At 44.9% G+C, this 12,619-nt stretch overlaps 1 protein-coding gene across 2 annotated transcripts in view; it reads left to right on the forward strand.

Annotated features, from left to right (window-relative positions):
- The window catches only part of TLK2 (tousled like kinase 2), a 116,445-nt gene extending 106,121 nt beyond the window's left edge, over positions 1–10,324 (forward strand). For both annotated transcript variants that reach the window (XM_077780289.1, XM_077780291.1), the window contains 3 exons: positions 3,041–3,152; positions 4,885–4,992; positions 7,568–10,324. In XM_077780289.1, the coding sequence (XP_077636415.1) occupies positions 3,041–3,152; positions 4,885–4,992; positions 7,568–7,741 (394 nt within the window). In that variant the 3' untranslated portion in view covers positions 7,742–10,324. The remainder of the gene's footprint in view (positions 1–3,040; positions 3,153–4,884; positions 4,993–7,567) is intronic.
- Positions 10,325–12,619: the final 2,295 nt, after the last annotated feature.

A 12,619-nucleotide genomic window follows, 5' to 3' on the forward strand; every position in this document is an offset into this window, starting at 1 on the left:
CACATGCTATTAAACCCCAGGGTCAGTTGGTCAGATCACTTATCTTTGAGACTGGAGGGCCCTGGGCTTTGGCAGAATACTGACTGCCTGGGAATGAGGGCGTTGATTGGAAGCAGACAGAGAAGGGAGAGAATATCGTTCACAACCCGTGAGATGTATAGTTGAGAATCCATCAAAGCCTGAGAAAAACATCATGTGTACAAAATTTCTACTCTTCATTGCTCCTTATTTTTTGTGGAGATGGTACCTATAGTGAAAATCAGTCCCTAAATTAAAACTTTGAGATTCTAGGTTTAAAATAGAAGCTACATTTTACAGTGTTTATTTACTATGGTGGTTATTGTGGGTTAGTGTCCCTGTCACTAAATGGCACAAAAATATCTGTTGTTGGAAATTCTGGAAACAGGTCTCTACCTCTGCTATATAAATTCACTGGAAGTTAGATTTTAGCTTTTTTGTTTGGTAGCTTGTTCTTTTTAAAAAGACCAGCCTTTTTGTGTTAAATTCGTTTTCTCATTGCTACCTATTGCTGTATTTGCTATGCTATAAAAATTCAATGGTTGGAATTTAAATAATGATTAGCGATGTTTGGGATTTGCTTCAGAGTAATCCGTTGGCAGGGAGAGGGGTGTATCTGAACAAAGATTGGACCCATGTTGATAATTATTGAAGCTCAGTGATAGTTACTTGGGGGTTCATTTTACTCTTCATTCTACTTTATTTTTGGAGGTTATTTTCATAAAAAGTGAGGTAGAAACGGGGCTGCTGAGAAATTTAATTCTATGGGTTCCTATGAAGGTTTAAAAAATATCCATATTGGTAGAAGCACTGTCATAATCACACTCCTCATATGTCATCCTCTTATGATGTCCTAGGGGATAGATACAAACAGGATGGGAAGACATAACAAATTCTAGGCAACTGTTTGCAGTGTTTTGGTAGTTGCACTGTTTGGTAGAATTCTTCTACATTGAATATTACTTTTAACTCAAACTCACAATCCTGAGGTCAACACATGCTCCACTCACCGAGCCAGCCAGGTGCCCTCAGTACTACCTGTAAATAAATGACCTATAGATTAGGCCTTGAGAATCATGTTTCTGTAGGACGATTTTATCGTGACAGAATATGCAACTATGTTTTTAAACACAATTTCGTGCAGTATGATAGAATGGTCCTCTACTCTCTCCCGACGTCCTTCATAGGGAATTAGAGTGCTTATTATTTTCACTATTATTTGGGTGAAAAACTAGTTTATTTCTTCATTTATACATGGGGAGACTGAGACCTAGAAAGCTACTTTTCCAGACTGGTACTGTCAAGCGGCAATCACTATCTTTTTTTTTTTTAAATCAATGTCTTTTGTTCTCTGAGTATTTGGCTAAATTATTACTCATCATTTGGACAAGTTCAACAACTTCTGTCCTTCCCTACCACCTCCACAAGAGTTTATAAATACATTAAAATGATCATTATGGAATCAAGGTTCTATTTCTTATTTATGCAAAGTCATATTTAAATTATGTTAAAGAATCAAGAACCATGAAAAGTCAGGTTCAGGGAGGTTTTAGTGACATTTGGAAGAGCTGTTCTTTGTATTCTTTTTCCTATATTCTTATTACTTTGCTTCTTTCCTCACTTCATGAGTTCAATGTGTGTTTTGGCTAACAGTCTTCATTGTGAAATAATAATGTAGGTCAGTGGTCTTAATCATCCCCAAATGTCTGTTAAAAATAAATACATATAAAACAAGAACGTAAGACTAAACTTCTTTAAAAAAGAAAAGAAAAAAGCCCATCATGGAGCATTTTCTGTCCCTACTCTTGTGGCCCCTTTCAAGTTGTAAGTTTAGATTTTTATACTGGAAGCACAGCAGGGTCTAAAATAAAGAATTTTTCACAGAATTGATTTTGTCAGCATGAAATCTGCAGAAATCAATCTGTTATCTTCAGAATGCTGCCTTCCAGCTGGGCCATAGCTAAGACCCCAGGCAATGAGTGGAAGCATATTTGTTTGGTTTTCTAAATGCCAAGAGGCACTTACCTTCCACACCATACAATTTGGTGTGGTTGGCTGCGCAGCTAGTCTTTTTCCGAGGCCAGGAGTGGGTGGGGAAGGAAGGAATTCAGATGAGGATTGAGTTGTGCTAACTACTAGTTTGGTGGGGTTTTCTCCCCTATTTGTTAGTCCTTAGGAAGCCCCTGATCACCTTTCAAGTGGGCAACACAAAATACCCTTTGATAACTTGGACTGTAATACCACGACTTATTATATATTGTACTTATTCCCAGTCCAGATTTTACAAAGAGGCAACCATACGAAGGCAGCCACTCAGAGATTTATACTGGGTTCTGAATTCATTTGGACTTTTATTATTTTTAAAAAATGTTTACGTTTGAGAGAGAGCGAGAGCATGTGCACAAGCAGGGGAGGGACAGGGAGGGAGAGAGAGAGGGGGGTGGATCTAAAGTGGGCTCTGTGCTGACAGCAGAGTCTTATGCAGGGCTCAAACCCACGAACCACGAGATCATGATCTGAGCTAAAGTTGAACGCCTAACCAACTGAGCCACCCAGGCAACCCCTCCTTTGGACTTTTGAAAGAGTTGTTTTAGACAGTCTTCTTTCTCAGCCAGCATGAAAGCAAACCCACACCACTTCGAATTCTGTTTTGATGTTTGTTGCTGCAGCTCTCATAAAAGGGAATGCACTTCTTTTGTGTTCCCCCTCCTTTTTGGAACTTGTTGAATGACACTTCTATTAGGCACAGCCCTGGGAAAGATGCTGTGGTGGGTGAAACAGGGGCCAGGGGAAGAATATTTGCCTCTCTCAGTGAACTGAGAAGTATATTTAAGGCTTTTAGGACATGCTCCCTCCTTAAGTTACAGAGTTCTCACTGACTTTCCCCAGCAAGGCCCAGGTTGCTTTTTCATCTAAATTCCAGTTAAAATTCAGATATTTTTATTTCCCATAAGGTCTTCTACTTTGCCTTTTTGTATCTGTCTTAGATTTATACAGTCATTTTATTTTCCTTTTGTCCCAGGTATTTACCACCAGAGTGTTTTGTGGTTGGGAAAGAGCCACCAAAGATCTCAAATAAAGTTGATGTCTGGTCAGTGGGTGTGATCTTCTACCAGTGTCTTTATGGAAGGAAGGTAAGGAAGGTCAGATGTGGTGGTTTGATGTCCGGCTTGGGTGGTACATGTACACACTGGCATGGTGTCGGTTATTCTCTCAGAATTAACCGTTTGGGTATACGGAGCTTTCGGTTATAGTTCGAGGAAAATACAGACAATAATAACAGCTTTATGCATAAGCAGAACTTTTCAACAGAGTACCTAATGAATTCTGCTGGGCTATTGAAAAACGTGCACTTTTGCCGTTTTCAATTAGATCCAGGATCTGGTTTGATTCTGATAATATGTGCAAGGAATTATATGATCTAGTTTATTTCAAGTATACAGATGTCCCAGGAGGCATTCTTCAGGGTCCCAAAGACTGAAACTTGAATTATCTATAGGGCTCTTGATTCCCAGCCACCTCAGTAGTTAAGCTATTGTTAATAAAAGCCTGCTTTCTATCTTCTGTACTGGGGAAGTGTAGTGTTAGAAAATATTCACTGTCTGTTACCTTTGGATCAAGGTGATAGGTCATTTGGACATATAATAACCTAGGTAGTGACTATACCTAATGAAGTGTTCACATTTATGTTTTCCTTATGAGCACGCTCCCTTAGCATAAACACACATCCCAGGATCCAGGGCATGTATAGTTGTATTTTTGCTGTCAGTGTGTTACAAGTAATCAAAGTTTGTAGGTGTTTCCAACAGTGTAGGTTGTGGGTATAAGCCATTTAGGAGTTCTCCAGCTCCTTCGGAGTTGTTTGTTACAATCCCCAGACCAAGCTCTTAATTCACACTTCAGCTTCCTTTTTAACTTTTCCTTGGTCTTTGTTTCTTTTTGTTTGTTTGTTTTTAATGTTTTATTTATGTTTGGGGGGGTGGGGCAGAGTGTGAGTGAGGGAGGGGCAGAGAGAGAGGGAGACACAGAATCTGAAGCAGGCTCCAGGCCCTGAGCTGTCAGTACAGAGGCTGACATGGGGCTCAAACTCAGAAGCTGAGATCCTGACCTGAGCTGAAGTCGCTTTTGACTGAGCCACCCAGGCACCCCTTGGTCTTTGTTTCTTTATCTTACCCTTTCTAATATGGGGAAATTTCAGAATCAGTAGTGGTTAATTATTATTATTACTATTATTTTAAGGTCTTGTTTTTAAGTAACCCCTACACCCAGTGTGGGGCTCAAACTTATGGCCCCAAGATCAAGAGTCACATGCTCCACTGACTGTGCCAGCCAGGCACCCCCAGTGGGAGTTAATTATTATTTATACTGTCTGATATTGAGGAAGTACTGCTGATAATATTGGTAGAGGTTGTGTAGAAAGAATTGTTTGTGATCTCTTAGTGGAAACATTGTAGAAATGACACCAAACTTGAACTTATATTTTAAGACTATTTGAAAATGGCATATTGGGGAGTGGCAGACATAAGAGCTCCTTAAGCCTACAGGTGTCACTCAGGGCAGAGAGTTTGCTGGTTCCTCCTAGAATGTGTTTTGTTGTTAGCAAAGCTCGGCAGAGGTATTATGATATGGCAGCTGCTGCCAGCTCTGCCTTGACCTCCATGTTGGAGTGTGAGCATGTTTCTTAAGGTCCCACCCTCTCCACCCTTTACCTATAAAAAAAGAGTTAGAGGAGACTATCTCCCAAGTTCTTTCTAGCAATTCTCATCAAAGCATATTTTCTCCTTTCCCTTCACTATGGTTTTGGATTGTGCTCTCTTTAATTTTAACCACAGGCCCATCTCTGTTTGTTATGTTTTTATCTGATAGCCTTTTGGCCACAACCAGTCCCAGCAAGACATTCTACAAGAAAATACTATTCTTAAAGCTACTGAAGTGCAGTTCCCGCCAAAGCCAGTAGTAACACCTGAAGCAAAGGTAAGTTTTGACCCACTGACCAGCAGGAAATAACTGTTGCTTTCTGGATTATCAGTACAAAATTCGGGAGCCATTAAAAGCCTTCTCCCCCTTCTAAATACGTATTATTTCAATCCCTTATCCTGTTCATCTGCTCTCCTACAACAGATCCTTACTGAGTGCCTGTTGAGTACTAGACACTGTCCTAGGTCATAGTGAATGGTGAGTGTGTAGCAATGAAATACAGACAAGGTCCTGCCTAATAGGAGTTTCCGTTTCACCAGGTGAGACAATAACTAACAACGGATCCATCTCAGATGGTGATAGGTGTTATGAAGAAAAAGAAAGGAAGGTACAGGGGTGTAGGGGCAGGAACCCCATTTTTGATGGCATGGTCAGGGAAGGCCTCAGTGGTGAGGTGACGTTTTGAGCCGTCCTAAATAATGTGAAAGTGGGAGCCATGTGTAGAATTGGGAGAAGAATATTCCCCCCCCATTAAGTTTATTTATTAAAAAATTTTTTTTGAGTTTATAAGTTTTTTGAGTTTATTTATTTTGAGAGACAGAGCAGAGGAAGGACAGAGAGAGGGAGAGAGAGAGAATGCCAGGAACGCTCCATGCTGTCAGCACAGAGCCCCATGCAGTGCTCAAACTCACAAACTGTGAGATCATGACCTGAGCTGAAACCAAGAGTTAGATGCTCAACCAACTGAGCCAACCAGGCTCCCCAAAGTTTATTTTTGAGAGAGAGCGCACGAGTGCGAGCAGGAGAGGGGCAGAGAGAGGGAGAGAGAATCCCAGGCAGGTTCCATGATGTCAGCGCAGAGTCCAACTTGGGCCCAATCCCACGAACTGTGAGATCATGACCTGAGCTAAAATCAAGAATGGGTCATTTAACTGACTGAGCCACCCAGGTGCTGGGGGAGAAGAATATTCTAAGCAGAGAAGTATGGGAAGCTCATCAGATCCACAGAGCAGGCGGGACAGGCAGGGGAGAGGCTCAGGGCAGATCGTAGACCGAGATGGGAGGCACATGAAGGTTTTACTCAAGGCAGCAGTGTGATCTGATGGCTGATTCAAAAGCCTGCCTTGGCGCCTGTGAGGAAAGAAAGTTTAAGGCGGAAGGAATTTGTTTGACCAGTTAAGTATCGTATCCAACCCAAGGTAACCCATTTAACTCAAGTTACCATGTCACAAATCTCACTAAGAAGGTTTCATTCTTAAAAAGGCCAAGGATTATTAAGTTTATTTCTGTGACTGTGTTTTTATCTTCCAAATACTTTAATCAGGCAGCTACCTACAGGTATTTTTTATTTTGGAAAACCAGGATTGTTGTAATACTTCTGTGTTTTATTGATTAAACATGGAAAAAAATACATTTTCTGTTTTAGGTTGTATTTTTTTTAAGTAGGCTCCATACCCAGTGCCAAGCCCAACTCAGGGCTTGAACTCAGCAACCCTGAGATCAAGACCTGAGCTGAGATCAAGAGTCAGACGCTTAACCGACTGAGCAACCCAGGCATCCCTGGATTTTTTTAATAGACTTTGTTAGACTTTATTTTTTAAATCAGTTTTAGATTCATAGCATCGTTGAGCAGGAAGTGGAGCGTTCCCCTGTACTTCTGTCCCTACACACGTACCGCTTCCCCCACTGCCAGCATCGCCCACTACAGTGGGACGTTTGATACAGTCGATGGACCTGCAGTGGGACATTATGATCGCCTGAATGTAAAGTGTGATCTTTGGGTGATAATGACATTTTAGATTCTAAGTTTATCCTGAGAGAGAGCGAGCAAGTGCATATGAGCGGGGGAAGGGCAGAGAGAGGGAGAAAGAGAGCATGGAGTCTGACGTGGGGCTTGAACTCACAAACCACAAGATCATGACCTGAGCTTTATCAAGAGTCAGATGCCCAACCGAGCCACCCAGCACCACTAAATTAGGATTCTGAATGAAACCCCACTCAGAGTATAATTCTCTGTCTGCGGGACTCTTGGGGACACAAGTCCTGTGCACGTTTTCCTTTACTGCTTAAGGTGTGTCCCTCATCATTTGCTTGATCGTGTTTTAGGGAAGATTGAGATACACAGGGGAAGCATTTACCAATCTGTGACACATTGGAGTGTTAGTGTCTCCTCACCCTGCCCATGGCAGTGGTTTGTCATTACAGTTTTCACTTCCTCAGGACGTGGCGAGTTGATACGAGACCCTGGTTTGTACACACAGGACCGTCAGGTTAGATGTGCCTGTGTAAACCGGCCAAGGCAGAGAGAGTGATTTTTGTGTTGGTCTTTGTGCCTTGGGGGCAGAGGTATCTAGAGACCAGGTCAAGCTCCGTTCCCACTCAGGAAGGAATGGCTCGGCTGCCTTCTTTGGGGAAGGAGCCTGTGGCCACAGAGGTGCTGCTGCCCGTGTGTCTCCTTGTCTGGTTCTCTGCGGGCGAGCCCCGTGATTTATAGGAAAGGCCCCGAGCCCCTTCTCCTTGGAGGGCGTTTGCTCTGGGCCTGGGCCCTGCCAGCTGCTGCAGAGCCTCAGGGTTCCCTCTGGGAGCGACAGGATTATCTGCCTCAGGCTTCTTCAAGAAACTTTCCTTTCAGGCGTTTATTCGACGATGCTTGGCCTACCGAAAGGAGGACCGCATCGATGTCCAGCAGCTGGCCTGTGACCCCTACTTGCTGCCTCACATCCGAAAATCGGTCTCCACGAGTAGCCCTGCTGGAGCTGCTATTGCATCGACCTCGGGGGCGTCCAATAACAGTTCTTCGAATTGAGACCCACTCCTAGGCCACAAACTGTTCAACACACACAGAGTGGACAAATGGCATTCAGCAGCGGGTTTGGAACATAGCGAATCCGAATGGATCTCATGAAACCTGTACCAGGTGCTTTTATTTTCTTGCTTTTTTCCCATCCATAGAGCATGACAGCATCGATTCTCATTGAGGAGAAGCCTTGGGCAGCTCTGGCCAGGCCTCATAGGAAAAGGCCCCGCCCGAGGTTCCGGCGTCAACGGCCACTACGTGTGGCTGCTCTGAGTGAGGAAAAAATGAAAAAGAAAAACTGGTTCCATGTACTGTGAACTTGAAAACATGCAGACTCAGGGGGGTCCCTGATGCAGTGCTTCAGATGAAGAATGTGGACTTGAAAATACAGACTGGGCTAGTCCAGTGTCTATATTTAAACTTGTTCTTTTCTTTTAATAAAGTTTAGGTAACATCTCCTGAAAAGCTTGTAGCACAAAGGCTCAGCTGGGGATGGTGTTTGACTTCGGAGGAAAAAAGTTGCTATTGCCCGTTAAAGGCACTAGAGTTAGTGTTTTATCCCTAAATAATTTCAATTTTTAAAAACATGCAGCTTCCCTCCCCCCTTTTTTATTTTTGAAAGAATACATTTGGTCATAAAGTGAAACCCGTATTAGCAAGTACGTGGCACTGTTCATTCCAGTCAGATGCAGCTTTCTCCTCCGTCTGGTCCCGTTTGCAACTGCTTCTCTCATCTCAGTAGGGAAAACGTCGAATGGCAGGACTGAGATGTGTGGGGCTTTGCCACTGGACAAAGAACGAGGTTGGAAGCCCACAGCTTGGGAGTCTCTAGGTTTTCAACTATTTCTTCACAATTTGAACACTTGACGGTTGTCCCTTTTAATTTATTTGAAGTGCTATTTTTTTAAATAAAGGTTCATCTGTCCATGCAGTCCTCTTTTGGATTCTCTGAATGTAGTAACTATCAAAAAACTGTTCCAGAGGTAGGCAGAAAATGGGCCAGGGAGCCAAGTGCTCCAGGGATCAGGAGGTCCGACCCAGGAGGGCTACCTGCCGTCTCTGTGTGCTTGCTTAAATGGTGTACCTTTCCTGTTAACCCCGATATTAAAACTTGATCAGCTCATAAGCTTTCCTCTGTTAGATCTTTTGGCAGGAAACAACCTCCCAACCCTCTAAATTTTGTGGATGTGTGCTGATGTGTGTGTCTGTGTGCGCATGTGCACACATGCTTTGTCTAACTCACCTTAACAGATTGATCAAGTGGAGTTAAAAATAATTGCAGGGAGATAGGTATTTTGAATATGAACATTCTTTTGGAACTCCTGGCTTTTGTTTTTACGTTTGGTTGTTTCTGAGATGTGTGATCAGCTGAAGATGGAGCTGAAACGGGAGATGGGTGGCCCCACCGTGCCCTTGAAACAGCAGAGCACTTGACAGTAGAGAGGGGAGGAGGCCAGAGCCTGAGCATGTGGTAGCCAGCTTGGAATGTTTCTGACATATGTGGCAAGAGGGCTCAGCCAGGAATATTTAAAGATGCAGCATTCAGGCATGCGAGAGCCCAGGGCAGGGCGGGGCAGTCAGGAAGGGGAGAGAGTGCTCAGATCACTCTAGTCTGCCTTTCTCGTGTGAAAAATGGCACTGGTGACACTTTGGCTGGGACCTTTGTTGGTTTTGTGGACCTGCTCTGCCCCAGTGTCCCCAGTCCCAGGAGATCTTCGGGGAAGAAGAGGAGGTAACCCCAGCTGCAGAGACGTTTGTGGGTAGATACGGTCTGCGGAACCGAATGGAAGGGAGTCAGCCCAGGAGCCCTCGGTGCTCCCCGCTTTCCATTTTATCATCGCAAGTGTCTATGCACGAGGTGTACACGTGATCTGTGTCTGTGTGTGTTTGTGTAGTGCCTTCTTTTAACCATTACTTTCAAGCTGTTAAGCAGAGAGTCCCTCCAGGGTCTCAGAGGTTGAGCACGACCCTACAAACCCTGAGGGGATGGGTGTCTACGTACGTGAAGAGACGGAGGAGTCGAGACTTACTCAGAGCCTTACGTTCTCTTCTTTTGTCTTCTTCTTCTCATGCAGTGATCTTGCAAGACCTTTGTTTTTAAGGTTGAAAGAATGCCATTTCTTTAAGCCTTCCCTCTAACTTCCTGCCTCCTTCCCGCGCTCCACAGTGAAGCTATAGGACTTTATCTGTCGATCTGCCTTTTCTCCCCTTGCCCTGAAGAAGATATATGCTGTCTCTCCTTGCTTCCCTTGGGTCTAGGGCCTGGTTGGAGCTGACTGGGCTCGCTTGAGTCTGGGCAAGGCCTCTTTCCACTGCATGGACTAGCCCCAGAGAACGTGCGGAATGCTGACTTTTTCTAGACTTTTAAGTAGCCGGTGAAATCACTAAGCAGGGTTCTTCCATGACATTTTGTTAATATGGGTTTCACTTTTTCCGAGGATAATCCCTTATTGCCACAGTTGATTTACTTTAAACAATGACAAAAAAAAAAATGTGTATTAATTTGTAATTAAACCCAGCCAGACTGTTTTGGACTTTCCCAACTTGGGGGGTGGGATGGGGAGGATATTAAAATAAGTTTTAAGAAGTGAATCTCCCAGCCTCTTGATTTTACTTAGTTCTTCAGCTTCAAACAGGGCTGTTTAGCATTTAGGGGGTGGGTAGGCAGGGGAGTCCTGCAGCTGACCAAGTCCCAGTGGACATCGCAGGCATGATCGCCATGTGTTGATTCATATAACACCTTTTGTACCTCCAGTGTGCCAGCAACTAATGCTTGTTGGTGGGAATACAGCAGTGAACAGGATAGGGAAAACTTAGCCATCAGCTTGCAGTCCATGGGGGAAGGGTCTGGGCTCCAGGAAGGGAAGGAATACAGGGCTCTTGATGGGAATGAATTGGGCTCCACCTTATCCATCAGGAGATGGGCAGCTTTTTATGGAGCCTTGCTGCTGAGAGCGAGATGCACCCCACTGGTGTGGCTGACCCACACACACCTGCTGTCGGCCTCTTTCCCCCAGTGCTGTGAGGACAGGTTTTCCTCCAGGTGAGAAGATTAGCAGTCAAGGAGCTCTTGGTTTCCTAATTTAGAAAATAATTCTCTCTAAACACAGTCACCTTCTAGAATGCTAGAGCTAGAAGAATCTTCAGGTCCAGCTCCTCGCTTCTAAGAAGGCTAAGTTTACAACTAGCTTGGCCCACCTTGGGGAGTTTTGCTTTCTGGGAATCTCTATCCCTCCCCCCTCGCACTTACTCATCATTCTACTTGCCCAAGCTGGCTCAGTCTGTAATTAAAATCAGCCCCGGGGTAAGTGGGGGAGAGACGTGATCACAACGCTAGTTGAGGTATGGAAAAATCTCTGCTCCCTAAAATTACCTGTTCTGTTTTAATTTCTTAAGGCAAAATCACCTAGGTTAAGATCGTGGGCTTTAGAAATAGGTCTGGTTCAGATCCGACTTCTGCAAGCTTCAGGGAGAGCTCCTTGCATGGTTGTGAAGAATAGAAATAGGGTATATAAAGCTCCTGGCATGCAAGAGGGGAGTCAAAAAGTGTGGTTTACGGAAAGATCACAGGATCCAGTAAGTAAGATTGCTGGGCCTGAGACCCCCAAGTTTGCTGGTAGAGAGACTCTTCCAAGGTGGTCAGGAGGTCCTCCTGCCTTGGGTAAGTGATGCAGACCTTTGGCTTGAGATTCTCTTTAAACCTCTATAGGTTCAGTCGGCAGTCTTCTCTTACCCCGGGTCCAAGACGGCTTCTAGCGGAATATGGGAGGAACAGCTAATAGGCCGGTGGGTCCCCAGGCCAGCAGCATCAGCATCACCTGCAACCTGTTAGAAATTCCCATTCTCAGCACCTCCCCACCCCCAGTCTGCCTCCCAGATGGCTAGAGCACTGAGGGTCACAAGTCCTGCTGACCTTCCTGTCCGTTGCAGCAATAAGGATGGGGCCATTGGAGAGGGTGGCTCTGTCCAAAACTCACCCACCTAGAAGACAGAGATGACTTTTATTGTCTGTGTTAGGGATAAAATCTGTCTCTTGCTCTGGGCTGTTCTAGGACCAGTGTCACACACACATACGCTCCTTTTTCGGGAGCCCCAGTTGTGGCCAGACAGCACCTCCCTTATACTGGTGCCTTGGTACCTAACAGTACTTTCTGGAATCATTCACTCCTTTGTGCAAAGCTTCTCACCCTTGGCCTTCTCTTAAAAATGTAACAACTCACCAGTACCTTATCATGAATTAACTTAGCACTTTTTCTTTTACCTGTGGGGTCCAGGGCTGCAGGAAAGGGCTGCGGCCTGGGTCAGGCTTAGGAATCCACCCTGGTACTTTGGATCATGGGTGAGAAGAGCCTGGGATTGCAACTCTTTGGAAGGGGTGGCGGTGGAGAGAGCAGAGAGGTTGCAGGGAGAAGAGGGTTAAGGAGGGAGTGGTTAGGGACTCTGGCTGCTGCGGAGCTCTTCAGGTGGGTTGGGGGAACCTGCCAGAGGGATGTAGTGGGAGGAAATACAAGAGCCCTATTGTGCTGGGGTTGCTCAGCAGGGGCCCGAGACAGGCTGGAGTCAGCAAAAGGTGTGTGTGTGTGTGTGTGTGTGTGTGTCTCTCTCTCTCTCTCTCTCTCTCTCTCTCTCATAGGACCGGAGATCGTGTGTGTGTGTCTCTCTCACTGGACCGGAGATCGTGTGTGTGTCTCTCTCACTGGACCGGAGATCGTGTGTGTGTGTGTGTGTGTGTCTCTCACTGGACCGGAGATTGTGTGTGTGTGTGTGTGTGTGTGTGTGTGTGTGTGTCTCACTGGACCGGAGATCGTGTGTGTGTGTGTGTGTCTCTCTCTCACTGGACCGGAGATCGTGTGTGTGTGTGTGTGTGTGTGTGTGTGTGTGTGTGTG

This window comes from Crocuta crocuta, unplaced genomic scaffold (assembly GCF_008692635.1).
Source record: "Crocuta crocuta isolate KB4526 unplaced genomic scaffold, BGI_CrCroc_1.0 scaffold288, whole genome shotgun sequence".
Taxonomy (NCBI): domain Eukaryota; kingdom Metazoa; phylum Chordata; class Mammalia; order Carnivora; family Hyaenidae; genus Crocuta; species Crocuta crocuta.